The 25,965-nt window shown below is 54.2% G+C and overlaps 12 protein-coding genes across 12 annotated transcripts; 7 read left to right on the forward strand and 5 right to left on the reverse strand.

Moving 5' to 3' along the window:
* Positions 1 to 584: 584 nt before the first annotated feature.
* Positions 585 to 3,315, forward strand: NCS57_00049300 (TMF-TATA-bd domain-containing protein; the record flags this gene model as incomplete). Its single annotated transcript, XM_053050579.1, has 3 exons — positions 585 to 771; positions 872 to 2,316; positions 2,380 to 3,315. 3 exons carry the CDS (start codon positions 585 to 587, stop codon positions 3,313 to 3,315), a joined length of 2,568 nt encoding a protein of 855 aa, XP_052919094.1.
* Positions 3,316 to 3,412: 97 nt separating this feature from the next.
* On the reverse strand, positions 3,413 to 4,512 carry NCS57_00049400 (uncharacterized protein; the record flags this gene model as incomplete). Its single annotated transcript, XM_053050580.1, has 8 exons — positions 3,413 to 3,469; positions 3,530 to 3,624; positions 3,679 to 3,910; positions 3,967 to 3,980; positions 4,034 to 4,136; positions 4,195 to 4,323; positions 4,376 to 4,401; positions 4,461 to 4,512. 8 exons carry the CDS (start codon positions 4,510 to 4,512, stop codon positions 3,413 to 3,415), a joined length of 708 nt encoding a protein of 235 aa, XP_052919095.1.
* A 237-nt stretch (positions 4,513 to 4,749) lies between these two features.
* Positions 4,750 to 6,305, forward strand: NCS57_00049500 (Pre-mRNA-splicing factor prp46; the record flags this gene model as incomplete). Its single annotated transcript, XM_053050581.1, has 3 exons — positions 4,750 to 5,947; positions 6,006 to 6,170; positions 6,220 to 6,305. The coding sequence occupies exons 1-3, from the start codon at positions 4,813 to 4,815 to the stop codon at positions 6,303 to 6,305; spliced, it is 1,386 nt and encodes a 461-aa protein (XP_052919096.1). The 5' UTR covers positions 4,750 to 4,812.
* Positions 6,306 to 6,398: 93 nt separating this feature from the next.
* On the reverse strand, positions 6,399 to 8,715 carry NCS57_00049600 (Origin recognition complex subunit 1; the record flags this gene model as incomplete). Its single annotated transcript, XM_053050582.1, has 4 exons — positions 6,399 to 7,123; positions 7,176 to 7,804; positions 7,861 to 8,282; positions 8,332 to 8,715. 4 exons carry the CDS (start codon positions 8,713 to 8,715, stop codon positions 6,399 to 6,401), a joined length of 2,160 nt encoding a protein of 719 aa, XP_052919097.1.
* A 1,847-nt stretch (positions 8,716 to 10,562) lies between these two features.
* NCS57_00049700 (Serine protease) lies at positions 10,563 to 13,055 on the forward strand (the record flags this gene model as incomplete). Its single annotated transcript, XM_053050583.1, has 6 exons — positions 10,563 to 10,755; positions 10,822 to 11,114; positions 11,181 to 11,346; positions 11,403 to 11,843; positions 11,888 to 12,469; positions 12,517 to 13,055. 6 exons carry the CDS (start codon positions 10,563 to 10,565, stop codon positions 13,053 to 13,055), a joined length of 2,214 nt encoding a protein of 737 aa, XP_052919098.1.
* Positions 13,056 to 13,876: 821 nt separating this feature from the next.
* NCS57_00049800 (uncharacterized protein) lies at positions 13,877 to 15,523 on the forward strand (the record flags this gene model as incomplete). Its single annotated transcript, XM_053050584.1, has 4 exons — positions 13,877 to 14,086; positions 14,136 to 14,683; positions 14,737 to 14,976; positions 15,031 to 15,523. 4 exons carry the CDS (start codon positions 13,877 to 13,879, stop codon positions 15,521 to 15,523), a joined length of 1,491 nt encoding a protein of 496 aa, XP_052919099.1.
* A 121-nt stretch (positions 15,524 to 15,644) lies between these two features.
* Positions 15,645 to 16,382, reverse strand: NCS57_00049900 (uncharacterized protein; the record flags this gene model as incomplete). Its single annotated transcript, XM_053050585.1, has 5 exons — positions 15,645 to 15,700; positions 15,753 to 15,870; positions 15,925 to 16,034; positions 16,136 to 16,297; positions 16,361 to 16,382. 5 exons carry the CDS (start codon positions 16,380 to 16,382, stop codon positions 15,645 to 15,647), a joined length of 468 nt encoding a protein of 155 aa, XP_052919100.1.
* A 290-nt stretch (positions 16,383 to 16,672) lies between these two features.
* NCS57_00050000 (Proline--tRNA ligase) lies at positions 16,673 to 18,747 on the reverse strand (the record flags this gene model as incomplete). The annotated part of the gene is made up of 6 exons (XM_053050586.1): positions 16,673 to 17,970; positions 18,020 to 18,149; positions 18,196 to 18,278; positions 18,333 to 18,423; positions 18,482 to 18,522; positions 18,576 to 18,747. 6 exons carry the CDS (start codon positions 18,745 to 18,747, stop codon positions 16,673 to 16,675), a joined length of 1,815 nt encoding a protein of 604 aa, XP_052919101.1.
* A 295-nt stretch (positions 18,748 to 19,042) lies between these two features.
* On the forward strand, positions 19,043 to 22,104 carry NCS57_00050100 (CBF domain-containing protein; the record flags this gene model as incomplete). The annotated part of the gene is made up of 3 exons (XM_053050587.1): positions 19,043 to 19,591; positions 19,644 to 20,806; positions 20,865 to 22,104. 3 exons carry the CDS (start codon positions 19,043 to 19,045, stop codon positions 22,102 to 22,104), a joined length of 2,952 nt encoding a protein of 983 aa, XP_052919102.1.
* A 143-nt stretch (positions 22,105 to 22,247) lies between these two features.
* On the reverse strand, positions 22,248 to 22,841 carry NCS57_00050200 (uncharacterized protein; the record flags this gene model as incomplete). Its single annotated transcript, XM_053050588.1, has 4 exons — positions 22,248 to 22,532; positions 22,581 to 22,609; positions 22,658 to 22,781; positions 22,839 to 22,841. The coding sequence occupies 4 exons, from the start codon at positions 22,839 to 22,841 to the stop codon at positions 22,248 to 22,250; spliced, it is 441 nt and encodes a 146-aa protein (XP_052919103.1).
* A 528-nt stretch (positions 22,842 to 23,369) lies between these two features.
* Positions 23,370 to 24,330, forward strand: NCS57_00050300 (uncharacterized protein; the record flags this gene model as incomplete). Its single annotated transcript, XM_053050589.1, has 3 exons — positions 23,370 to 23,469; positions 23,539 to 24,254; positions 24,310 to 24,330. 3 exons carry the CDS (start codon positions 23,370 to 23,372, stop codon positions 24,328 to 24,330), a joined length of 837 nt encoding a protein of 278 aa, XP_052919104.1.
* Positions 24,331 to 25,140: 810 nt separating this feature from the next.
* Positions 25,141 to 25,867, forward strand: NCS57_00050400 (Adenylyl-sulfate kinase; the record flags this gene model as incomplete). The annotated part of the gene is made up of 2 exons (XM_053050590.1): positions 25,141 to 25,148; positions 25,252 to 25,867. The coding sequence occupies 2 exons, from the start codon at positions 25,141 to 25,143 to the stop codon at positions 25,865 to 25,867; spliced, it is 624 nt and encodes a 207-aa protein (XP_052919105.1).
* Between the last annotated feature and the right edge of the window lie 98 nt (positions 25,868 to 25,965).

Raw genomic sequence — 25,965 nt, forward strand, 5'->3', positions numbered from 1 at the left:
AATCACCTACGAATAAACAATCATTCTCATGCAATTAACCCATCTTTGTCCTCCCTTGAGAGAGAATCACGACGGCCAGCCACATGGATTTATTGTAGGTAGGGTACGGTGTCACCTTGGCACACCTCATCCCGAGGGAGGGACTCGACAGCTACAAGCTAAACCATTGAAAGCTTCTTTCTGGACAACAGTTTAAATGTTTTCCATTTACAAAGAAACTGGTCGATCTTTCCATACTTTTCTATCTTTTTTGTAGTTGGTCGATTAGACAGGACAATTCAAGTCGACGCGGACGCAAGGGCGCCTCCATTTATAGCACGAGGTAGATCCCTACACGTTGCCGTTGCCGGTCTCACTCCACTACCTACCCACGCAATCCCCAGTCGCACGCTGACGACACCTCAACACCAACATCCACTACTTGTGCTTCTGCCTACCCACCATCACGACGACAGCCACGATCGCCTCGATACGACCACGACACTCGCTACCGCCGCAGCAGACACGACCGATGAGGTGACCTTCAGCACCAACGTCAACCAGTTGACGATCCACGAGCTACAGCAACTGGCCGCTTCTTCAACATGACTGCGCCGGGCAAGGGGTCGCGATGGGGGGCCTTCCTCTCCTCGGCCTTTGAGGGCGTAGAGAATCGCCTCGATAACTTGCTTGATGAGGAGGAGCATCAAAAGTCCCAGGGACAGCCGTACCATCAGCAGCAGGGAATGACGGTGCCGCAGCCATCACCGAGCCCCAAGCCTGCCACCACTGGTACGTCGCTCTCTTTGTCTACTCCTGCTCTTCTCTCCTAGCGGTGCCCCTGTTTGTTCTCGTTACTGTGGTCACTCGCTGATTTCTGATTCCACGACAGCTCCTGCCCACAAACCAAACCGCGCCAATGATCGTCTACAAGCTAGGCTGGCCAAGGCCATGGCCTCGAGAACCTCACAATCCTCCCCCCGAAGCTCCATCGACACTGCCCGTGGCTCGGTCGATAAGGAGCGCCCTGCCAGTACAGAACCGGTGATCACCAAACCTCCACCCGAAACACCAGAGCCCAAGGCTGCTGAGCCTCAACCTCAGCCATCCGAGCCCTCGTCCGCTGCCGAAACTCCTCCCGTTCCTGCAGAAGATGATGCAGTCACCTCGAAGGAGGACGAAAAAGACCAAGAAGTTCCGAAGCCAGCTACCTCCGAGCAGGCCACTGTCGACTCCGTTCCCAAAATTCATACACCAGACGACCCAGCACCAGATGAGCCTGCAGCTCAGCCCGAACACGCCATTCAGGAGCAGCATGACGAGAAACCCGCCGAGACACCGAAGCCTGACACAGAAACCCCAACCGAGACTGCGCAAAGTGACCAAGACGCGAACCAAGCCAGTGCCCATCGAGAGGAGATTCAGGAATACATTGAACAAATAGATTCGCTACAGGCCAAGATACAATATCTATCAAAGAACGCTGCAGAAGCCGCCAAGAAGGCAGCTAATGATGCTCCTGCAGGGAGCGAAGAACGCAAACTCGCCGAAAAAGACGAGAAGATTGCTCTACTGTTGGAAGAAGGACGAAAGCTCTCTACTTCGGAGCAAAAATACCGAAACACAATCCGAAAGCTGCGGTCGCAAATAGTAGAAAACGAGAAGCAAGTCAATGAGCTCAAGAAGGGCAAGGAGAAAGCCTTGTCCGAGGCCGAGTCGCTACGTAACCGTGTGAGCAGCAAGGAGGAGCAAGAGAAACGAAACGAGGAAGTGCGAAAAGCAAGTGCTGCTCTCCAAAAGGAGATTGACACACTGAAGAAGGAGAAGGCAGCTAAGGATGAGGCCTACAGGCGCCTAGAGCAAGATTCCAAGACCAAGGCGGAGCAGGCACAGATCGCTCATACTGAGGCCCTCAGCAAGGCATTGGCCGTTGAAAAGAAGCGGCAGACGGAGCTTGAGGAGACAATTGCAACATTACGAGCGGAAAAGGAGGCGTTGGCCGAGAAGGCGCGTCTAGATGAGATAGATTGGCAGGCTAAGCTTGATCGGGCCGTTGAACGCGGCCGCAACGTCGAGGAAGAGCTCAAACTGGAGCTGAGGGCGGCCGAGAGCAAGCTCGAGGCGATGCGAGTAGCTGCTGAGGAAGCGTCCTCGGGCTCAGGAGGAGACATCAAGCTGATACGACACATTGAGACCCTCCAGTCGCAGTACGCCTCGGCCAGCGAGAACTGGCAAGGTATTGAAGCGTCACTTCTGACAAAGGCAGCCAACCTTGAGAAGGAGAGGGACGAGGCGCAACGGCGAGAGTCAGAGATGCGGAAGAAGGCTCGAGACTCGGTAAGTAGACTCACATCCTTGAAACCCATTGAAACCATGGCGCATCGTCTGACATGTCATTAGGCCAGTCGATGCAAGCGCCTCGAGGATGAGCTGCAAGACGTAAGCCCTGCCCTCACGACCGCTCAAGAGGAGCTGGAGACATGCCGCGAGCAACTTGCTACACTCAGGACCCAGCACAAGACAACCGAGACGGCACTTGAACAAGCCCGGGCCGACCTCGAGAAGCAGCAGCGAGCTGCGAGCCGGGAGATTTCTGTCGAAGTCGAGCGACGACAATGGGCAGATGAGGTTACTACGCCCAGGACTCAGAGCCGCCCTGACTCGCCACTGCTCTCTGTTCCTCGAACCTTTAGCTCTGACCTCATTGGCCTGCCTGTGCCAGGGAGAGCGCCTCGACGAGTTCCCACGCCTGGAAGCCAGCCCGATAGTGCCGGCGAGGGTTTCTTTTTCGGTCGAAGAATGTCGAGCCAGCCCCCGATCCGGCCGAGTGCGCTGTCAACTGGCGGACCTATGATGCCGCCGCTGTCCCCCTTTGAACCGCCCAGCGAATCGCCACGAGCAGCCTCTCCCCCACCAGAGAGGGATTTCGGTCTTGAAGATGGTGACCCTTCCTCCCCTCGTAATGTGGCCCAAGACATGATTTCGGTGTCAACTGTTGGAGCTGGCCCATCGGTGCAGCTTGTTGAGAGAATGAGCGCCGCGATCCGGCGGCTGGAGGCTGAAAAGGTGGCTGCTAAGGAAGAGATGGCTCGTGTGTGCAGCCAGCGGGATGAGGCGCGGTCTGACATGGTTGGCCTGATGAAAGAGCTGGAAACTGGCAAGAGTGCTACGGCGCGAGTGACTCAGCTCGAGGCCGAGGTTGAAGACCTCAACTCGCGATACCAGACAACGTTGGAGATGCTGGGCGAGAAGAGCGAGCTCGTCGAGGAGCTCAAGGCCGACGTGCAAGACGTCAAGGAGATGTACAGAGAGCTAGTAGAGCGGACGGTGAAATGAGCAGCCAGCCAGCTGCTGGGCGCTTGAATGGATAGACGACGGGTGGTTGTAATGTCTGGCGATTCTTTCTGACATCTATGTATTCCTAGGTACCTAGCTACCCCGACAGCTCAATACCCTCGCGCTCAGCACCCTGCAAGATATAATTGCGTACCTGTTGAAGAGTTAGACGGAGGGCGTCTGTATGACGGGTCATTTCTCTAATTATACATACTTCCTTGTCTGGGGCAAGATCCAGAGCCAGCTCTTCTGCGCTGTTCTTGATGGTGAAGTCGGCGCCTTCCTTGAGGAGGGCGACAGCGGTGTCTCCTTGACTTGAGTTAGCGGGGGTTGAGAGTGAAGGTTGTGTGATGGTCTGCGTACCGTGACCCTCTGCGACGGCGTGGTGCAGAGGAGTGTATCCTTCATTGTCGGTAGGATTCAGGGGACTCCGGTTCTTGAGAAGGAGTGTGACCATGGGGACGGAACCGACTGCGGCGGCACGATGGATGGGATACTGGCCTCGACGGTCGCGGAAGCGTGTTGAAGCGCTGTTGTCGATGAGGATGCGGGCGATGTCGAGGTTCTTCTTTGAGGCTACAAAGTGAAGAGCAGTCTACGGCCGAGACTAGTCAAATGGCGTATTACAACATCTGGTGATGGAGTTTTTACCTGTTCGCTAGCATCTGTTGGTCGTGTTAGCTTCTGGGGGTCTTGAAATATCAGTATGGAGTCTTACTCTTGAGGTTGACGTCGGCGTCCTTGGCAATGAGGAGCTTCACAACAGCCTCGCTCTCGGGGACACTGGCCGAGATCATGAGAGGAGACCACCCACTCTCGTCCTATTCTTGAAATCAGCTTGGCCACTTTTATCACAAAGGCCATTATATGTGAACCAACCTGAACATCTGCGTCAAAGCTGCGCTGGTTGGCCAGCAGCTGGACAATGTCCAAGTTGTTGGACGAGGCCGCCCAGTGGATGGGATATCGACCATCGTCATCCTTTCGCTGCGAGAGTTTCGGGTCCGACTTTTGAATTTGTTAATATATGAGATATAGTACATGGGAACTTATTACCAACCTTGAGCAATCCCTCAGCGACAGATACTGTCGGGTACGGATTAGATCGCTGATCCAACGGGTGCACAGATGTACATGATACTGACCCTGTCCCTCGCGAGCAGCCGTGTGCAGAGGAAACTTGTCTTCACTGGCCATTTTGGCTTTGCAATAAATGCGAAACAGCGGAATATAGCAGTAGATTCAATATTTAAGATGATTTAGCAGAAAAATCATGAAAGAAGAGATCATGCTCTTGGGGAGGTCGACACACATTCATAGGCTGTAGCTCACCTTACGTACAACAAGCTGTTAGCCACACGGAATCAACTGTGGCGTTTCAACGCCACACGCGGCTGCCCAGCCTTTCAACATTGACAACTCCCAGTCGCAACTTTTGCCATCAACTTTTCCATCCTCCATTCCCTTCAACATAAAATCACCACGACAAAAAAAAACATGGAGACACCTCAGATACCTCAAGACGCGCTACAGCTTAGCGCGCTCGCTGCACAAAATGCCACAGTATCAAGAACGCTCTTTGCGCACGCCCACGCCCCCGAGCCACCGTCCGCGAAGCGACAAAAGACCGACGACGCGTCCGAGGACCCCATCACGAAGAGACGCTTCCACGCCGAGTACGCCCACGTCGAGACGCTCCCGCCATCAATTACCGCCAAGCTTCCTACAAAGCAGCCAGGGAAGAAGGTCGCCAAGCCCGGCGCGCCAGCAAGGCCAGCCATGAAGCTTCTTGAAGGTGCGCCTGGCTCCAAGGGTGGTGCATCGTCGGCAGCTAGGGCGGAGAGCACGCCGCAGAATATGAGCCTCACGACGAGGGGAGCGACAGCCTTCCAGCAGCCCAAGCCCGAATGGCACGCGCCGTGGAAGTTGATGAGGGTCATTTCTGGCCATCTGGGTTGGGTGCGCAGCTTGGCCGTCGAGCCTAACAACAAGTGGTTCGCTAGCGGCGCTGGTGACCGAACCATCAAGATCTGGGACTTGGCTACGGGCTCTCTGAGGTTGACACTCACTGGTCACATCAGCACCGTTCGCGGTCTTGCCGTGTCTCCGCGCCACCCATACCTCTTCTCTTGCGGCGAGGACAAGATGGTCAAGTGCTGGGATCTCGAGACAAACAAGGTCATTCGTCACTACCACGGCCACCTCAGCGGCGTCTACACCCTCGCTCTGCACCCGACGCTCGACGTGCTCGTAACGGGTGGCCGCGACGGTGTCGCCCGTGTTTGGGATATGCGCACCCGGAGCAACATCCACGTCCTCTCAGGCCACACCCAGACCGTCGCCGACCTCGTCTGCCAGGAGGCTGACCCCCAGGTCATCACCGGCTCCCTCGACTCGACCGTTCGCCTCTGGGATCTCGCTGCCGGAAAGACAATGGGTGTGCTCACCCACCACAAGAAGGGCGTCCGCGCCCTGGCCACGCACCCTTCAGAGTTTACCTTTGCCAGTGGAAGCACGGGGAGCATCAAGCAGTGGAAGTGCCCCGAGGGTGCGTTCATGCAGAATTTCGAGGGTCATAATGCCATCATCAACACCATGAGCGTCAATGAGCAGAATGTCTTTTTCACAGGAGGTGAGCAGCAAGCGCACAGCTTCATGTGTCCTTCCAATAGCTAATGGTTTAATTACAGGTGACAATGGCTCAATGAGCTTCTGGGACTGGAAGACTGGCCACAGATTCCAGTCACTCGACACAACTGCCCAACCTGGCTCTCTCGACGCCGAGGCGGGTATCATGAGTTCGACATTTGACAGGTCAGGACTACGTCTGATCTGTGGTGAGGCCGATAAAACGAGTGAGTTACCACTATCAACCAAATTATCCAATGTCACTAACAACTATAGTCAAAATATGGAAGCAGGATGAGACTGCGACAGAGGAGACACATCCCCTAGACTGGAAGCCAAGCTTGGCCCGAAGGAAGTATTAAGACAGACAGACGCAGAGAAAGGTGGAACATCTAATACAAGGACCGTATGTGTGTGTCCTGGGACGCCCTCGCTGGGCTCTATTATTACATCTATTATACGCCGATACCCAATGCTTTCAGATCCCCGTCATCGCGAAGGGCCATCTTCACTTCGTCGTCTGCAATTGACAGGCGTAGCTTACTCGACCGCTCCGCGCGCTGCGCCTCGAGGTTGATCAGACCAGCTGCTACCAGCTCGAGCGCCGCCGTGTGGATGTGGCCAGGCCTGGTCATGGGGCGCATAGCCCCTGTCTGCGTGCCCTTGAGGCCGTTGTTGAGAACCGCCGCCACGCCTGGGAGCGCAGACGGAGCTCGGAGGCTTGCTCTGTGTATCTCATCCAGAGTCTCGCCAAACGTCGTCTCGGCGAGACCTGTTCTTCGGATGCGCATCATAAGAGCGGCCATGAGGAGTTTGGACATGAGTGGGAGACTGCGAAGGTGTTGCTGGACGGGATTTGTGGTGGCCTCGTTGATGGCCTTTTTAATAGTGGCGATAGTGACACGCCCAACGCCCCTTGGCTGGCCTTGGGACTCTGCCAATCGCTCTCGCTTGCTGGGGGTAGTGGGATCGCCAGGGGCATCTGCCTCAGCAAGCTCGACTGCTCGACGGCAGATATCGAGAGCTCTTCGGGCGTCACCGCTGACTGCAGCAACCTTGCGACTAGCAAATTGAATGGCGTCGGGGTCTACAATGTTTCCAGGGACTCCTTCTAATCGTGACTGAATAATCTTCATGAGTTGTTCGTGGTTGTAACCGGGGAATGTGATTCGTGTGAGACCTAGATCATGTCAGTGAATAGCCTCAAAGGATGTAGCAAATAGATGATATACCTAGACGACTGCTGATCTTGTTGCTCAGAGTTCGCTCTGGCAGATCCATGGTGTTGGCAACTGCAAGAACAATAAGACGACTATGTCGCAAGGTTGGCCAGTTGAAAAAGTTGTACATGACAGCCTGGTTCTTGGTCACCAGCTGATCAAGCTCGTCCATAAGCACCACGCAAGGGATACGACGTGGACTGGGGTTGCTGAACTCTCGTTCCAAGAGGTCCAGAGACTGAGCTGGGCTGGCTCGCTGACCCTTGAGGGCCTCCCAAAGAAGGGTATATGACTGATGAGGATCCGTGATCTTCATGCCATTGATCTCGACAAAGATAAAGTCATCGAGCTCGTCTGCGCCAACAGCTTCCTCCAGTCGAGAGATGACCTCGCGTACTGTTGCCGTCTTGCCTGTTCCTGGTGTGCCCGAGATGTAGATACAGTTACCAGTGCCGTCTGAGATGGCGGCTTCGAGGTGAGAGTACACAAGCGAGAACTCTCCCTCTCGACAGGGGAGGCTTGTAGGAACAGAGGAGACGTGTAGACGTGAGCGAGCTATTTGAAATGGCGAGTTCTCAACTTGGCTTGGCGACAGCCTGCGAGTCGCCAGCGGTGTGAATTCAAGTCTCTTGCTTGTACTCCTATTCTCAATCAGTAAAAAGGATGGCTGTAAGTGGATATTTTCTCGTTAACGAACCTCTTGGTACGGGAGCCGGGTTCAATTTGGCTTCTCCGAGAAGTCGGCGTAGCCACTGTCGAACCTCGTCCGGTCTTGGTTGGAGTCTGTGGTGGGTGATACGTAGTATCCGCCGGGGAAGGACTTCTCGCCTTTCTACGACGACGAGTGGCCTTGGTGCCGTTCTTGATCATGTCCATCATGGTGAACAAGTCATCCTCGCCACGGTAAACCTCCTCCCAGATGAACTCGTCCGTGTACGTCGCCGTTCGGGTATTGCAGCCTCGCCGGCAGACAAACGTCTTGCCATACTCCGGGTTGTTTCGAGGAATACGGCCTTGGGGGTACTTGGAGAGGAAGGAGTCGAGGGATGTAACTTTGGCCTTGCCGTTAATCGAGGCCAGGGGGTTTATATCCCATGATGGAGAGATGTAGAGTTCGTTCTAGGAGTTGTTAGAGAAACACCCATGCCAAAATAACGTCAAGAATTACCCAGTAGTAGTCGGACCGCTTCTTATCCTTATTCCGAATCTCCTTTTCGCTGGAAAACCACATAAAGTTGGCCGCCTTCTCTCCCTCACCATCATCCTCGACAAACTCGCAGATCAAGGCGACCCAGGCCTCATTGGACCCGTCAGCCTTGAGCATGACGATGTCACCGATCCGACACTCGAACCTGCCAATCTTTGCCCCGACAATCTTGTCCCCCGTGACTTTCCTGCGCTTTCGGTCGCTCTGGGGCTCGTCGCTCCTCTCGGCCGTCGGGCTGGTGTTGTAGATCCATTCCCACGAGGGTTCGTCGCCGGCGAGTTCATCTTCAAAGTCGTTTTGGGATGCGCCCGGTAATTGGCGCTTGGCTGAACTGACGGGGGCCATTTTTGTGTCGTTGCTGGTGATGAGCGCAGTCGAGACGATTTACGCGTCGTGGGAGACGCGACGAGATAGAGAAGGCGGTTGCTATGGGATATGCACGTACCGGGGGTTTGCAGTTATGCAATAGCTCTATAACTTCAGTCGACTTGCTCCCCTTTCTCGACCCAGGCTATCAAGCACCCTTAGGTCCTTAGAATGTCGCTTAACAATGTCTCTTGACCTCTATGTATCGGCTTATGCCTCTTGTGCTCTTGTATAATTGCAATTACCACATCGAAGCCAGCCGAACCTCTAATTCCACGCCTCTGCCAAGCCCAAACCGTTTACATGCAGTGCAGCCAGACTTTATGCAACGCATCAAAAGGTACTTGAATGCAAGGCACAAAAAGTCACTCCCAGAGCCTGCTTCATCGAATATGCTGCATCTCAGGAACTGCATGTCGTACCTGCAGCCAAGCATGACTATTGCGATTCTAGACCCATCTCCCCTTTAATGCCACTGACGGCCCGTCCCCCGCATCACGCCTATATCCACCACACGTCTCAGCCATCTGGGCCGTATAGGGCAGATCCCCGTCTAGATCACTCCCAGGAGGTTAATAGTGGCTGGCCTACCGCAGCTGAGAAGAGCAAGTCCCCCACGGTGCCACAAGGTAGCGTTGCTGGAGGGTTAGACACGCCTCGAGACATGATCTCAGAACGCATGGCTATGGGGATGCAGCTGGAACAGGTCCCGGGTAACTTTTGCTGCAGAATCGGTTGCTGCGGGTTGACGGTTATGACATCAACTATAGCTTAGACGGTTACTCCTGTGACAGCCTGGTCCTATGTTGCTCAGCTGCTCCAGGTGTAGTTTATTTAACGCCTTGGGTCTGTATCTGGATGGCTCAGTGGGCGCAATATCATAGCCTGCCGCCCAATACGCATAATGGTTGAATCAATCACAACTGACAGGCAACTGAGTCGATACGGAGTCTTCTCGGCGTTGACCTGAATTGGTTATCATTACAAACAGATTCATCAAGTGTGCCACTCCCACTCTATCTATCTCCCTCTTCAACCACCTGCTTACACTGAGATAGGATAAAACTGTGGAGATGACAACCATCTTGACCTCTTTGGGCTGCCACTGGCGAGCTGAAGCCTTAATGACTGTGACTCGCGATCCCTCACTGCATGATAAACCAGACTAGCAACTCGTGTCTCTCCACCTGCACTTTGCCGCTCATCGAGGCAGGCACCTCTATACACCAAGAATCGGCTCGACGAGATCGACGAGATCGACGAGAAACTATCGACTCTCAACTGGCCATGTCTTACTCAAAACTCGTCAACTGTTCAAGAACAAGAGTCTCGATCTTCAAAGATGCGCTTTGAATTGCCGCCAGCCCCCCTCCTTCAGCCCAGGTGATGACACTTTTGCCGGAAGAATCTCCTTGTTCGGAATAGCTTTTCATGCTGTCTCGCCAAAAGAAGAATGAGGAAACAGTGGCTAGCTGATGTGATGCCATTCGCAGTTTGCCGCCGACTCGATCTGAGCTGGGGTTGGCGTTCAGAAAACCACTCGTGCGTATGAGGCTTGTCGGAGCATCTTTGCCCGGTTTGTGAGCTCTGGAGGCCTGTAGGGACCCAACAGGAAGATTATGAAGGATGATATGATGAAAGAAAGAGTGTTGAAGGGGAAAACATTGCGCGGATAAGAGGAAATCGCAAAATATAAAGTGGCGAGCTGCCCTCCTCAACATTGTCCCTTTCCTCAACACAAACACAAACACAATTTCCCAAGCAAAAACAACTTCTGAGCACTTCCAAAGACACTTCAGTCTCAAACTCATCTTCATCTTTTCAACATGTCTTCCAACTTTGGTATCGCTTTCCCCAGCCGTGCTGCGGCCTGGAAGCTTGATCTTCCCACCTCGTCTCATCCCGCAGAGTCGGTCAAGCTCCCGGATGATGGAAGCAAGGACGCCGAATCCATCATAGGAGAGGACGAGCGTGTCTTGGTTGATCATGGCGATCTCCAACAGGGTGGCAAGTACCGCTGTAAGTGCCCCTGAGTCAAGTTCATTCCTCGCTTGAAGACGCGCCTTTGCGGACAGCCAACAACAGCCATCGTCAAGATCCAGTCCAGGTTCAATGACAGAACTACTGGCCGCGCCGTTTGGATGATCGGCACCGGTTGGCTGATTCGCCCGGATCTTCTTGTCACTGCTGGACACGTCGTCTACGACCATGGATACCGATATGGCCCTGCCGACCAGATCAAGTGCTACATCGGCTACAACGGCCGTGACTCTGTCAAGACCTCGGCTGTCCAGGCTCGGTATGGCCTCAATGTCATCTCCACGGCTGAGTGGATCGAGTCGCCCAACAACCGAAGCCGCGACGTTGCTTTCATCCAGGTCGACCGCCCATTCACTGGAAACCTCCGCACCTTCAATTTCACCAAGACGCCCCCTTCGGGCTAGGGCATCGTCCTCGGTGTTGTTGGCTATCCTGGCGACAAGTCCCTCAGGGATGCTGATGGTGAAGATGAGAAGGGTGCCCAGATGTACGAGGAGTTCGCAAAGACCGACTTCGACTTGGCTGCCAGCCCTGGCAACATGGTTGAGTATCGAGTCTCTACCTTTGGAGGTATGTCCTTGTTCCGCTTTGAATATGTATCCACTTGGTTCTAATCTCGCAACTAGGCCAATCCGGCGCCCCGATCCTGCGCAAAGCTCGTGGACGATTTACCAGCATCGGTACACACTGCTATGGTGGTGGTGGCCAGAAGAGCAACTCGGGCAACGCCATCGGTGGTGTGTACGGAAACAACTATGATGCCTTCATTGCCCTGTTCAACATCGGTCAGCAAGCGTTCGGAACTGCTGCCAATATCAAGTCGATTGACTGCCAGGCCAACGGCAACTCTTCCTCGGGCACGAGTCTGAACGGCAGTCTCGCCAGCGGTCTCGACAAGGGCGGCTATGCCAGTGCTGGATCGAACAACAACGGCTTCACCAGCACTGGCTTCAACAACACTGGCTTCAACAGCAGCGGCTTCGGCAACATTAGCTCTGGCAAAGACTTGAACGGGAGAGCGACCAGTGGCCAGAACCGAAGCAGTGTTTCTCTGGTGACCAAGCAGAGTTCATGCAGATCCTCAGGACAGTAGCGGGAGTGGGTTCTTCAGTTCTTCCCATCGCCTCCTCTCTGCTTGGGCCTATGGGTTCGCTCGCCGGCATGGCAGCTGGGCATTTCCTCGGGAAACTCACCAGAGAGAGTATGCAGTCTGAGAGTGGCATGGCTGGAATTCCTGGCGATGATGATGCCATTGCTGCTCGGGCATTGGTTGCCGAAGCAGCCCTTGAGGCGATCCTGTCGGCCAACGAGTCCCCTGAGCATGGGGAAGTCATCAAGAAGATGAAGGATATCTGGTCGACCAGTGCTCCCAACGTTGATGCCTTGGCTCCTGTGCTTACCCCAGGCCTCACAGAGTGTGCTCTGGACATTGCCTCTCATCGACTGGAAAGGGCCACCACTGGTACCACTCGCCAGGGCCAGGAAAGCACTCTGCTTCCCGAGCGCCGCGACCTTGGTATTTCGATCCATGAGGCTGGCGGTGCCGAAGCTGCCTTTGTCCAGGCTATGTATGGACCGACCCGCCCGCTCGCCGACGCAGAGGGAGGCTGGGGCTGGCTTGGATCTGCCATCAGCACCGTGGGCAAGGCTGCGGTCCCCATCGTTGGTAAAGTGGCCAGTGGTGCCCTTTCAGGTGTTGTCGGATCGCTGGGGGTTTGCTCCGCAGCGAGTCCATGTCAGACAGCGTCAGTCCCAACGAAGAGGCGACCCGGATTCTCCTCAAGCGCGCCTTGATGGCAGACACGGCGCTCCAGGCCTTGATGACCCTTCCCCGCGAGAAGCTGGAGCGCCTGCAGGTCACGCACAACAACAGTGGCGAGACCGAGGGCATCATCGACTTCATCAAGACTGGCGTGCAGAAGCTTGGCCCCACGGTTCTGAACGCTGCCAAGAACATAGCCAACAAGCACGTGCCCATTGCCATCAACTATGGCGCAAAGAAGATCTCGAACCATCTTGGTCTTCCTGCCGAAGCCCTTCCCAACCGCACCATCCGCACCATCCGCAAGCAGCCTTCTTTCCGGGACTCTCTCAATGCTGGAAACATTGTCAAGGTGAGCCATGTCCAGAATACGCCCGAGGCGCCGGCCAGCGTTGATCTTTCTGCCCTTCTCCTGGCACGTCAGGAGGTCTGGAAGCCTTCCAACGTGTGGCGAAAGGACTGGGATGACAACGATGATGGCCCCGTCATCATGACTTGGCCGCCCCTCGACTTTTGAGTTGAGCAGCTAACGATGTATAGGTTAACTAGTTGACAAAGTTGCCCTAGGGTGATATCATGGATCGATTGAGGAGTGTCGTGCGAGAGCACTCGCGAGAAACCACCAATTCCTTTCTTTGGGGGTGTGAGAATGCCTGGCGACGAAGGCTGGGTTCTTGGGAGGAGGACAGAAGGTTGAGATGTTTGTTGCCTGGCTTTTGTTCGATTCTTTGCATGATAAATGCCATTGTCGTTATGGTTGTGGAAAGTGGAAGGTGGAAGTCGTGGGAGGTCGTACAATGCCCCGGTTTGTGCGAACGCACTCATGCACCAATCCAGTGTTACCCCTGACCTCGAACTCCCCCGGAACGGACAAACGATGGTATTTGATTGCACATAGTAATTTTCAACATGATATTTTATTGCCTTTTCAATGTTTGTATCCTTTTGAGCTCTTCTCATTCACGGATTCAAGACCCAAGACGGGAAGCTGCAGGTACCCGACCATTGACACGACACAGGGGGCATGGATGCGAACCTGCCTACACAGGCGCTGAACTGCAAACAGGAAGGAGCTATGGGCCTCCCTATTTTTCTTGCCTACCTTCCTAAACATGCGGAGCTTCAATTATTCAGTGACCAACATTTTAGGAAAATGTTTGCCTAAGGATTCGACCTTATTCCCCAGGGACTTCTCCCCCTCTCTCGTACTCACTGTCAACATAACTCAACACAACAACAACACTACAAGCCTTTGAGGCCCCCCCACCGGTTTCTCTTCGCCTCTTCCCACTCGCCTCTCTCATTCGACATTGTTCAACTTGGCGAAAGGAAGCCACCATGCCAGGAGAGATCGGAAAGGGAAAAGGAGGCTTCAGGCCGGGCATGGCTCTCGCTCCCAGGGCTGCAAAGCATAATTCTTTCGCAAACACCAAGGGCGACCATATGCCCACTGCCAAGTCCATCTTCCAAACTTGGGGAAATCAAGCCCGTCAGGCTGAGTATGATGAATTTCTGGGCCCCGCGCCCGCCGACAAGCACCTCATCCAGGTAAATATGATAACCCATCCTGGCACATAGCACTGACCTGGACACCAAGTTGACACATGTTATCCCTGGGAAACATTTGCTCCCCCCGGAACTGGATGAACCGGGAGCCCTCGACGGTATTCGCAGGCAATATGGGGTCTACATTACCCGTGTGAAGCCCAACGTGCTTGACCTTCGTTGCGAATCCGTCGGTCGCCTCCAAGAGGCGCTTCGGGCTATCAACTGGGCCCTTCGAGATATGCGCCTCTCCAATGAACATGCTTCTGTTCGCTTCTTGGTCCAAAGACCAACCAACGCTATCATCAGTGACATGATATCAGTCAAGCTTGGGAAACGACCAGCCTTTCTCTCCCCTAGCCCATCTTTGGTCAGCAACATGTTGTCCATGAATGACCATCTACCCCAGCTTGCCTCTGATATGGCAATCTCAGCCGAGGGCTTGATGGGGGTCAGCAAGAATATGACATTTCGTATCAACTTTGGCCACCTGATCATCGGAAAGAAGAAGAAAGGATCTGAAGACGAAGTTAGCATTGGCAATTTTACCAAGCTCATGGACATGTACTCTGTCCGTGGTGGTGCCAGTTTCGAGCCCAGGTATGCAATCTACCAAATCTTTCCATCTAACAATCATATCTAACCTCGGCAAGACTGCCAAACGCTGAGAAGGCGGAGAAGATTCTCCAGTTCCTCGTCAAACCAGAGCAGCATGTTTGCAGAGCCCTTAAGGATGTTGAGCGAACCTGCGAGTTCACTGTTGTCACTGAGGACCAGGAAATCAAGGCAAACGCAAACTGCATCCCCGGGCAGAACATGAAGCTTTCCATGGTCCGAGCAACTAGACCCGAGGTCTGGGGGCGTCTGAACTGGACGGTAGTTGCTCCTGACATGTAAGTTCTCTACATCTGAGACGTACGTATGATCTGACGCGCCTTGCTATGTAGGGTATACGACTGGAACTTTAGAGTCGATGCCTGGGACAAGGTGGACGTTGCAACCGGTTTCAAGGACCTCGCCCAGAAAGTTTGCCTGACTGCAAAAGTCAACAAAGAAACTCTTCTCACAGTCCCAACTGTCAATACGGCCAAACTTGCGGCCCTTGAAGATGAAATCAAACAGATCCGGGTCAAATCTTCGGCGAGATTTCCATACAAAGACAGCTCGTATATGCTTGAGATCAGTGTCACCAAGACTGTGAATGGGTTTCGCGCAGCAGGAGGACCCGAGGTTACATGGAGTGTTGAATTGTACGCGCCTCATTGGGAGGAGAGTGTCAACCACATGAGCGGAGGACGGAAGGTTTGGGGTGAAGGATTGGAGAACATTTGGACGGATGAGGGCCATGATCTCAAGTCGAGGCTCGGAGGTTTCTGCCGGGTCATCCTGGAGGTCCAGGCTCTTTTGAGCAGAGCAGATGCCAGTGCCGCTTCGCAGTAGCGTGCATCGGAAGGCATCGACTGGCCTTGCTGGCTGTGTCGTCTCCACGAGCTCCTCGTTCCCCGAGATCCTATCTATTTTCTACTGCGTCACAAAGGATTCGCTAGCTTTGTTGTGAGCTTCATGCTTGCTGTTGGTCACCTTGTCCTTGAGCAGCCATGATCTTTTGCCTCAGAACTAGTTCACCATGTTAGCAATGAGCAAACAACTTGTCAGTAGTGAGACATACCCTCCTCAATCGTCCGTGCATTGGTTTGCTTTCGTTGCACAATGACTTCCAGATCCTTCAAGTTGTTTCCGAGCTCCTCAACCTTGCCCTCGTAAAACTTTTCGGCGGACTTGAGTTTCTACATGGCCATCAGTCAGCGATTCGGCCTGATAGTGGGCTCTAGACCACCCACCTTTTCCACCAAGAAGCCAGTTCCGACATCTACCAGGACAGTCTCGGCATCAGAAAGCTCTCCACGGACGTATAGCGAGTTGGTCAAGGGGACCAGGACAGAGTTGGACCCTGCAATATGTTAGACTATATGGCTGTTGGCGGATCGCGGGGGGCTCGAGCGATGGGGGCGGTGGCGCGAAAGGCAGCGGCTAGGAGCAAGGAAATCGCACCTTTGGGGGCGGCAGCTCGGGCCTGCACGCATCGCAGACACTCCTTGAACTTGTTCTGGGCGCCGTGGAGCTGGGCGAAGGACGTCGTCAGGTGCTCGAGCTCCTCGTCCAACTGCTTCTTAACCTGGGCGAGCTGCTGGGGCTCGAGCGTGTCGAGGTTGACTGCGCGCGCAGAGGTTAGCGATGGGAGTCACGGAGGGTCGCAAATACTGTAAGCAAACGTACTCGTCTCTTGTTTTCCAGACATGGTGCCTCGTCGCTGGATAGTTCGTGGTAGGTGGTCGCCGGAGGAGGGGAGTGAGTTGCTTGTCGTGATGCCCCTCCAGTTTTCGCCTTCATGAATATTGTGACGTGGGGTTGCCAATTCTACTAACGGGGATGTCTTTACCACCAACCTTACAACTGTGTCTCACTCGGCTGCTCAGACAATGAAAAATATAGGTTGTGACGAGGTAAATGATTTGATTCATTTTATTTGTTTTGATACATGAACTACTGTACATGAGATTTACAATGCGTGATAAATCCTCATTCTCGCTACAGCTGATCTAGCAAACCTGAGATGAAACGAGGCAGCTCTTCAAGTTTGACATTCTCCTTGACCGAGAGTTGTCTACACTGAACCTCGCAAAGACCGCCCTGCTTAAAAGCCTTGCCAAGGATCACGACGACGGGATAGCCAACCATGTCAGCATCGTTCATCTTCCAGCCAAATGACTGCTTCCTGTCATCGAGGACAACGTCAAGGCCAGGCTGCGAGCTGCTTCCAGCCACGAGATTGTCATAAATCTCTACCGACTCCTTGTCGAGTCCGGGTGTTGGGATGACAGCCACCTCGAACGGGGCAATGGCTCGGGGCCAGTTCAGTCCTCGCTCATCAGCGAGGATCTCAGCCACGGCGCCAAAGATCCTTGATACTCCAACGCCGTGGCATCCCATTTGAACAGGCACACGGCTTCCTGGAGTGAAGCCTTCCTCTTTGGCAACCTTGGGGAGTTCTGATTGCGGAAGAGACACGCATGCGTCGAGTGGTACCGAGTAGCGAGTCCCGAGGTGGAATGTATGACCACACTCCAAGGCACGATGGATCTTCAGAGTCCCCTCCTCACATTGAGGACAGCCATCACCATCAGTGATGCGGACCAGGTTCAGTGCTTCAGCCGAGTCTGCGCCACCAACCGTGGAATGCTCAACCTCACGAGACTCGAGGGTCTTGGGCATAAGAGGGAGTTGTCCCCGAAGGCTTTCAAACGTTGGCGCGAGCCTGGCATCGACAACATTAATAACCTTTGGCTTCCCACTCTCGAGTGCCTTACTCCAGAATGGGAGAGGGTCATCGATGCTGGTGTCGAGCTCGCTAACCGCCGACTTGACCGCATGGAGGTTTAGACCGCTCTCTGAGAATGCCTCGGAAGACTGAGGGTACCAAGCGTTGATAAGAACCTTTCGGTCCTTGGAGATACCCCGCCAGACACGAATATCAGAGGCCGAAATCGCAACCGCATCTTTACTCGCAGAGGGCGCTCGTGCCGTCGCAACCTCATCGTTGGCAGTGTATCCGCAAGAGTCGCAGTTTACAACTGTGTCCTCGCCGACAGCACTAGGAAGATGGTACTCATGGCTAAGGTCACCTCCCATGTCGCCTGAGCTGGCCTCGGCGACAAGGTACGGCAGCTTGAGCTCTGCGAAGAAGGCACGGTAAGCCGCAGACACTAGACGATATGTTTCAATAGCAGCAGCTGTTGTTAGGTCAAAGGTGTACAGATCCTTCATTAGAAATTCTCGGGAGCGTAGCAGACCGTGGCGGGGGCGACGCTCATCTCGATACTTCCGAGCTGGAACTTGGTTAGCTGGGAAGTTGAAGAGTAATGAAGGCTGTCGAACTAATTTGGTACAGCCGTATGGGCAAGTCCTTATATGACTTGAGAGTTCCGGCTACGAGAGTGGTGATTTCCTCCTCGTGTGTAGGAGAGAGAATAAGAGGCACCTCTTTGCGATCGGCGAGTCGAAAGAGCTTGTAAAGTTAGCCAATGCGACTTGATGAAACCTCGTATTCTCACCTCTGGTGCAACACGATCTAGCCTATCGCTCTTTCTCCATAGCTCTTCTGAAGAAATGGTTGACAGAGATAACCGGGAGGCCCCTTGAGAGAATCATGTGAGCAATGGGTGGGACTCGACCAGCAAAGGTCACAAACCAACTGAATGCATATGCTTGTCAAGCAGTTTTTCTATCTTGTCCTGAACGCGAAGGCCCATAGGAAGTAGTTGAAAGATACCAGAGTGAGCCTATAGGGCAGAATTAGTAACTGATCACTCCTCATAGGCCAGGTAGATTGGGACATACCTGACGGAGAAATCCACCTCGAATGAGTTTTCCATGGCCAACTACAACTCAATTAGCTCAGATATCACTCCCAGGCTAGAAATGAACCACTGACACTCCTCATCACTGGCCGTCATACCACCAGTGGGCACCCATGTCGTCGATAGGGTGGAGCGAGGGAGGTTAGCTCTGGCTACGCTCGAGACCGAGAGAGCTCTCAGTTGAAGGCTCAGTTGGCTTCTGCGAGCGACAGTGCCACTGAGGCGGAACAACCTCGGGGCAATCATGACTTGTAGACTTCCTCGCCCTCAAAGCCAACCTATACTACCATTGCCAGATCAAAGTGGTTGGTGAATCGCTATTTAGGCTTGATGGATCGGAAGAGCTTCCGTCTACCGGAGACCAGTGGGGCTCTGCCGCTGGAAGCCGTAGCTTGCATTAGCGCGGTTAGACGCGCTAAGCGCAGTGACGTGGGTCGCGACTGGAAAAACTGCACCGCCAAAAAAAAAGTTCGAGCTCTGGTCGCATTCTCACTGAGAATTTCCATCTGAGATTTTCAGACCTTCACCCAACTTCAACACCATGGCCAAACCCTCCAAGAAGGGCAAAGGCCCTAGACGCTCGCTGAATGGCTCAGGTCTGGACGAGAAGAGCCTGGACAAGCTGACGTCTTCAATTGACAAGAAGCTGACTTCCAACGATCACAAGCGCAAGCAGCCCCCAACGAAGGCTGCAGGCGACCAGCACCAAAAGAGGCAGCGCAACTCCGAGGGCTCAGCCTCCGACAAGAAGGGCTCCAAGATCGACAACAAGACTCTCCTGGAGGAAATCAAGTCTCTGGGCGGTGATGAGCGTGACCTGGAGCTCATCCAGGACATTGATTCGGAAGATGAAGCTTTTGTCCAGGATTCCAAGGCCGTCGACAAGAGCTTGAAGGATGAGCTCGCCGCGTTTTCCAAGCAGCTCGGCTTCGAAGAGGTAGAAGTGAGCGAAGCAAGCGACGACGAGGAAGAGGCTGAGGAGGCCGAGGATGATGATGAAGAGGAGGGCGATGAGGACGAGGACGAGTCTGAGGAGGACGAAGAGGAGGAGGAGACGAAAGATGTCATCCCCAAAAAAGTTGGCAACCTGGTAAGTTGACCCGCCAGGTTAGTGATGTCTCTGACGACTAACAGTAACACAGGCTTTTGAGCCCAGGGCAGACTGGCATGCCGCCGAGCTGCGAAAGCTGCCTGGACCGAGCGCTGATGGGCCCAGCTCATTCAAGGGATCTATTGAGGCTTTGAAGCAGTACGCACAACAGCTTTTGGAGGAGGATGCCGCCAAGTACAGGACCAGCGTCTTTGCCTCGTCTTCTCACAAGTTCTTGTCGACAATCATGTCTTCGGGTACGCTTACCGACAAGGTCTCGGCTCTCACCCTCGCCGTCCAAGAATCTCCTGTTCACAACATCCGAGCCTTCGATGCTCTCATGAGCTTGGCCTCCAAGAAGAGCCGAGGTCAAGCCCTTGGTGCCATCGGCGCGCTTGTCGATTTGCTTGGTCCCGGTACTCTGTTACCTGCGGATCGTCGTCTTCGTACCTTTCAAACTCAGCCTGGCTTGCTCGGCACTCTGCAGCGAACTCCTGCGGCGACTTGGACCAGCGACAAGCCTTTGCCTGGCAAGATCACATCTGCTCACCTAATTGCTTGGATCTACGAGGATTGGCTGAAGGAGACATATTTCCGCATCATTCAACTGCTTGAGTCTTGGTGCTCGGATGAGATTGATTATTCTCGTACTCGCGCCCTCGACTTTGTCTATGGTCTTCTCAAGGAAAAGCCTGAACAGGAGGCCAACCTTCTTCGATTGCTGGTTAATAAGCTCGGCGATCGAGATCGCAAGATCTCTTCCCGAGCATCATATCTCTTGCTTCAGATGCAGAACTCCCATCCTGGCATGAAGCCAATCATTGTGCGAACAATCGAACAGGAGATTCTTCTCCATCCTTCCCAGGACCACCGATCCAAGTACAACGCCATCAACACTCTCAACCAGACCATTTTGGGCACCAAGGAGCCTGCGCTCGCCGAAACGTTGATGCGCATCTACTTCGAGCTCTTCACCGTTATCCTCAAGACCGGAAGCCTGGGCATTGCTCCTCCTACCGAACCGAAACCGGCCGAGGAGCCAGAGGATGAGGAAGCGATTAAGAAGAAGTTGGCCAGGAGACCTCGCAAGAGGGGTGGCAAGCCCAATAAGCCCGTGGCCACGGAGCCCGAGACGGAGGCAGCTGATAAGCTTGTGTCGGCCATTTTGACTGGTGTCAACCGTGCATCCCCCTTCATGGTTGGCAACGAAGCTGCGTACGTCCCTCTGAACTAATACACCGGTAACATGGAAATATAGCTAACAGTGCAACAGTATGGAGTCACACCTTGATACACTTTTCAAGATTGCCCACTCGGCCAACTTCAACACAGGCATCCAGGCCCTTCTCCTGATCCAGCAGATCTCATCTTCAAAAAACCTCGCCAACGACAGATTCTACAAGACTCTTTACGAGTCTCTTCTGGACCCAAGACTGGTTACCTCGTCGAAGCAGGCTCTCTACCTGAACCTACTCCTCCGTGCGCTCAAGAACGACGTCGACAGCCGCCGAGTCAAGGCCTTTGCCAAGCGCATGGTTCAGATTGCGGGCGTGCACCAGCCTGCCTTCACATGTGGCCTCCTCTATGTTGTTAGTCACCTGCGAGAAACATTCCCTGACCTCTCTACTTTGTTGGATGAGCCAGAGGAGTCCAGCTTGGACGACAAGCCTGGAAGCGAGCGACCCGTGTACGATGGCCGAAAGCGAGACCCGGAGTATAGCAACGCCAACCAGAGTTGCCTGTGGGAGGTTATCCCGCTCCAAGGTCACTACCATCCTTCGGTCACACTCTATGCCTCATCCATAGTATCGCCAAATGAGAAGGCGCAGAAGCCTGATCTAGACAGCCACTCGCTCATCCGATTCCTAGACAAGTTTGTCTACCGCAACCCCAAGGCAGCCGACGCTTCCAAGGGTGTGTCCATCATGCAGCCTCTGCGGGCTGCCAAGGATCTTGGCGATATTTGGCTGGGAAGCCGAGGACCTGCGGCAGCTACACCTTCTGTCAACTCTGCCGCATTCTGGAAGAAGAAGGCGGAAGATGTTGCTGCTGAGGATATCTTCTTCCACGAGTACTTCCAGCAGGTTGACAGGGAGTCTAGGGAGACCAAGAAGAAGGCGCAGGCAGAGGGTGATGGTGAGGAGAATGACGAGCAAGAAGACGAGATCTGGAAGGCCCTGGTGTCGACACAGCCTGGTGTTGATCCTGATGACGAGGGCTCGGATGTTGGTTTCGACTTGGACGACTCGGATATGGCTTCTGACGCAGGATCTTCGCCGGCTCTTTCTCTGGATAGCGACATGGGTGAGGACGATGACGAAATGAGTGTCGACATTGAGGGATCTGACGACGAAATGGGTGGAGCCATGCTCAGCGAGGACGAGGACGGATTCGAGGTCAAGGAGGCCAAGAGCGAGAAGCCCAAGTCGAGACGCAGGCAGCTCAAGGATCTCCCCATGTTCGCGTCGGTGGACGATTACGCCGAGCTCCTGGCGGGAGAGGAGGACATGTAAGAGGCACATACAAAGTTGGACATGGCAAAAGCAAGGCGATTATTTTTCATTCAGCAGCTATAGATTCGGGCTCAGGAGTAAAAAGAGGCAGATGCGCCGTGGCATACCCACGCTGCGACAAAGACAAGACCAATTCTCATTTCTCAGGTATCAAACCACTCGAGCTCGTCGTCCTTTGTGAATATGGCGCGGAACGTCTTGCCGCCGTTGGGGTCGTCGCGCTCCTCGGTGTGGATGCTGTGAAGCTTGGCGGGCTCGTCGCTGCCGCCGATGAAGGCGCGGAAGTGAAGATAGGCGGGGCCGTCTTCGGGCAAGGCGGGGATGCGGAGCTTGCCGAAGAGGTGGATGCCGTAGGCCGACGTAGCGACGCGGACCGACTCGAAATTGTCGGGGCCGAAGCCAGCGAGGTCATGATCGGAGAGGTGTTTCTTTGTCTAATCAGCTATGCTCATGTTATCGTGACTCTCTAGACTCACGGCGGCTTCAAAGTACTCTGTCTCGTGCTCTAGAGACGGTCAGAGTGTGTTTTCAACTGCAAGGCTCACCAACTCACTCGAGTACTCATGGCGAAGGTGAATGAGGTTCTTCTTGAGCTCTGGGAGAAGCTGCTCAAAGGCAGAAATGGCGTCCTCCTTGGGAGGATGGGGAGGGCCCAGATCGACGGTTTCAGCGGTAGCCTTCACTTGGTCAATACCTAGCTTCGGGACAAAACGGCGCATTCACACAATTCATACCATTGTAAGTGTTCAGGTGGGCAAAAGTTGAGTGTTTTGGAGGGGAAACTGTTGCAGCTCAATCAGGGGAAGCTCAATGCTTTTAACATATCACATCTCCAAGCCTTGTTACAAATTAACAGGGAAAAAAGACAAACAAACGCAAGCACGCATGTCGTCAGCGGCCATGATCATCTCTTACAGACAAGGTCTCACAAGCTCGTGCAGCGAATCTGGTTGGGCGGAACCCACGTCACCTGGGACCTGGAGTGACCGGGATAGGTACCTGCCCGTGCCTGCCTCTCCTTGCTTTACCCCGGGTGACCGTTTGGGGCAAGCGCTTGCGACGTTACAAAAGAACGAACTGTATCGCTTAAATGCATGCCGAGGTCATGCGCCTTTATCCGAACCCGCCTCGGCAGGGGCGAAGACCAATAAATCTTATCAAAGGCCGAGGGCGGCGAAGCAATTCTTTTGCCGCTCTTTTTCGCATTTTCCCTTTTTGCAACCGCCAGAACAGGCACAGAAAATCATTAGAAAAAAAACGTCGACATGTTTTCTCAGCAGTTTGCTCGCAACGGTCGTCTCGCTGGCCAGGCGGCCAGGCGGTTCGCTCGTGCTGGTCAACAGACACGGAGTTATGCGACACCAGGTAAGTTTGCCAGGGCACTTACACGGCGCAAAAAAAAAAAATAATCCACGACACATGAGTACTGACTAGACACGTCAATCACAGCAGCAGCAGCAGTAGCCGGAGGCGCATTCAAGAGAGCAGCGGCCATGCTGGTGGCCGGCCTGGGAGCTAGCACGGCTGGAGGTTTCGGAACATGGTACACGATGCACTCCAACGGCATGGGCTTCCACTCGGACGAGGAGAGCCTGCGACGGTTCGTCGCCGACGCCGAGGAGGCGCGCATGGTGGAGGAGACCATCAACAAGCACCCGCTCGTCGCAGAGCTCCGAGCCGACCCCAACCTCACCGAGTCACGACCACACATGAAGATGCCCGGTTCGTATCGGAGCCGAAGCCTGACGGGCGGGGCGCTCATCGGCGAGGGTAAGATGCCCGTGCCGCCATACGCATGGATCGCACCCGAGGGAAAGAAGCTCGTGTCGGTGGCATACGTGGGAGAGGACCTCTGTGGTCACCCTGGCATCGTCCACGGTGGCTTCCTGGCTACGATGCTGGATGAGGGTCTAGGACGATGCTCGTTTGGCGCGCTGCCTCACAACATCGCCGTGACGGCCAACCTCAACGTCGACTACCGCAAGCCGACGCCTGCGGGGAGCTTCCTGGTCTTGAGAGCAGAGACATACAAGGTGGAGGGCCGCAAGGCCTGGGTCAGGGGCCATATCGAGCTGCTGGCCGAGCCTGGCGAGAAGCCAACCATCTTGGCCGAGGCCGAAGGATTGTTCGTTTCGCCCAAGTACGCTGCGGTATGTGGATGATATTCCCTTGCTTGACACGACATATTTACTGACAGATGTACAGGTGATGCCCAAGATTGGTTAGAAACCGTGACATGATCATGTGATGACGATTGAGCGAGCGAGCGAGCGACAGACATTGGGAATTATACAATGGCGCATAGCCATGAATGGATACCAACTAACGTTAGAACCCTGGACAAGGAAGGGAACGACCATGATAGAAGCAAGAGGCGGAACATTTACAAATACGTCTTGTAATTATAGAGCGAAGGATCTCTTGAGCCGTCACTCCATAGAGGAGTAAGACATTATTAAATGAGACTTTTAACTTGCCATTTATTCTCAGTCATCTTGTCCGTCGTCAAGTGGGAGTCGCCCCTCTATCCATTCCACGTCGTTCTGCGGGGCCGAGTTCCGGACGCGTGGAATAAGGGACAAGCCGTCCATGGACAAGAGCCCCCCGCGCAGCCACTCAGGGCCCGTCGCGCGCTGGAGCTTGTCCGCAATAAGCGTGGGAGGAGTGAAAATGCCATGCGAGCCATCGAAGACGCCATCCTGAAGCCCGCTCTCTCATAGGTTGGACGCTCGCCGACGATGCGCAACGGGGGACCGATGGCCCGATCACGACATTGCGTAGTCGCCGTATGAGTTTTATTGTCCGACGCAAGACGACGCGTAGATCCTTGGTGGGAGGTGTTGATAGGGAAAGAATAAAGCCGGCATCGGAACTGTTGGAGATAATTTTCTCAAGTACAAGTCTCCATCTCTTTCCTCTGAAACAAACACTCCCGTCCTTCTCTTCATTCTTCTCCTTGTAGATTCATTCCTCATTCCTCTTCGCCTTCGTCTTCTTCTGCTTGTCGTTCTATACCCTCAATTCCCTACACTCACAATGGCTACGTAAGTGATCCCCTGTTAATCTCAGAGTTTTGTTTACTTGCCCCTCCAAAAACTCTCCATTACCCCGCCATCACCAACTTCAATTGACATTAACATCCTCCAGCAACATCACCTGGCACCCTTCCCTCTCCCGCCGTGAGCGCAACCAGTTCCGCGGCCAGCGAGGTCTCACCATCTGGTTGACCGGTCTCTCTGCCTCGGGCAAGTCGACCGTCGCCACCGCCCTCGAGCAGCACCTCCTCCACCTGGGCGTCGCCGCCTACCGTCTTGACGGCGACAACGTCCGCTTCGGCCTCAACAAGGATCTGGGCTTCTCCGAGGCCGACCGCAACGAGAACATCCGCCGCATCTCCGAGGTCGCCAAGCTCTTCGCTGACGCCTCCACCATCGCCATCACCTCCTTCATCTCCCCCTACAAGGCCGATCGCCAGGTCGCCCGTGAGTTGCACGCCCAGGCCACCCAGGGCGGCGACGAGGCCATCCCCTTTGTCGAGGTCTACGTCGACGTGCCTCTCGAGGTCGCTGAGCAGCGTGACCCCAAGGGTCTCTACAAGAAGGCCCGCGCCGGTGAGATCAAGGAGTTTACTGGCATCTCTGCCCCTTACGAGGCCCCCGAGAACGCCGAGATCACCATCAAGACCCACGAGAAGTCGGTCGAGGAGTGTGTCGCCCAGATTGTTGACTGGCTCAACGAGAAGGGCTACCTCACCAAGCACTAGATCCCTAGCGAGCGGTCGTGCTTTTTGCGTTTCAAAATATAGATCGGATATTACTGCCATGGCGACCACAATTGTCGTCACTCCTGGGCATGATGATA

Source organism: Fusarium keratoplasticum, chromosome 1 (assembly GCF_025433545.1).
Source record: "Fusarium keratoplasticum isolate Fu6.1 chromosome 1, whole genome shotgun sequence".
Taxonomy (NCBI): Eukaryota; Fungi; Ascomycota; class Sordariomycetes; order Hypocreales; family Nectriaceae; genus Fusarium; species Fusarium keratoplasticum.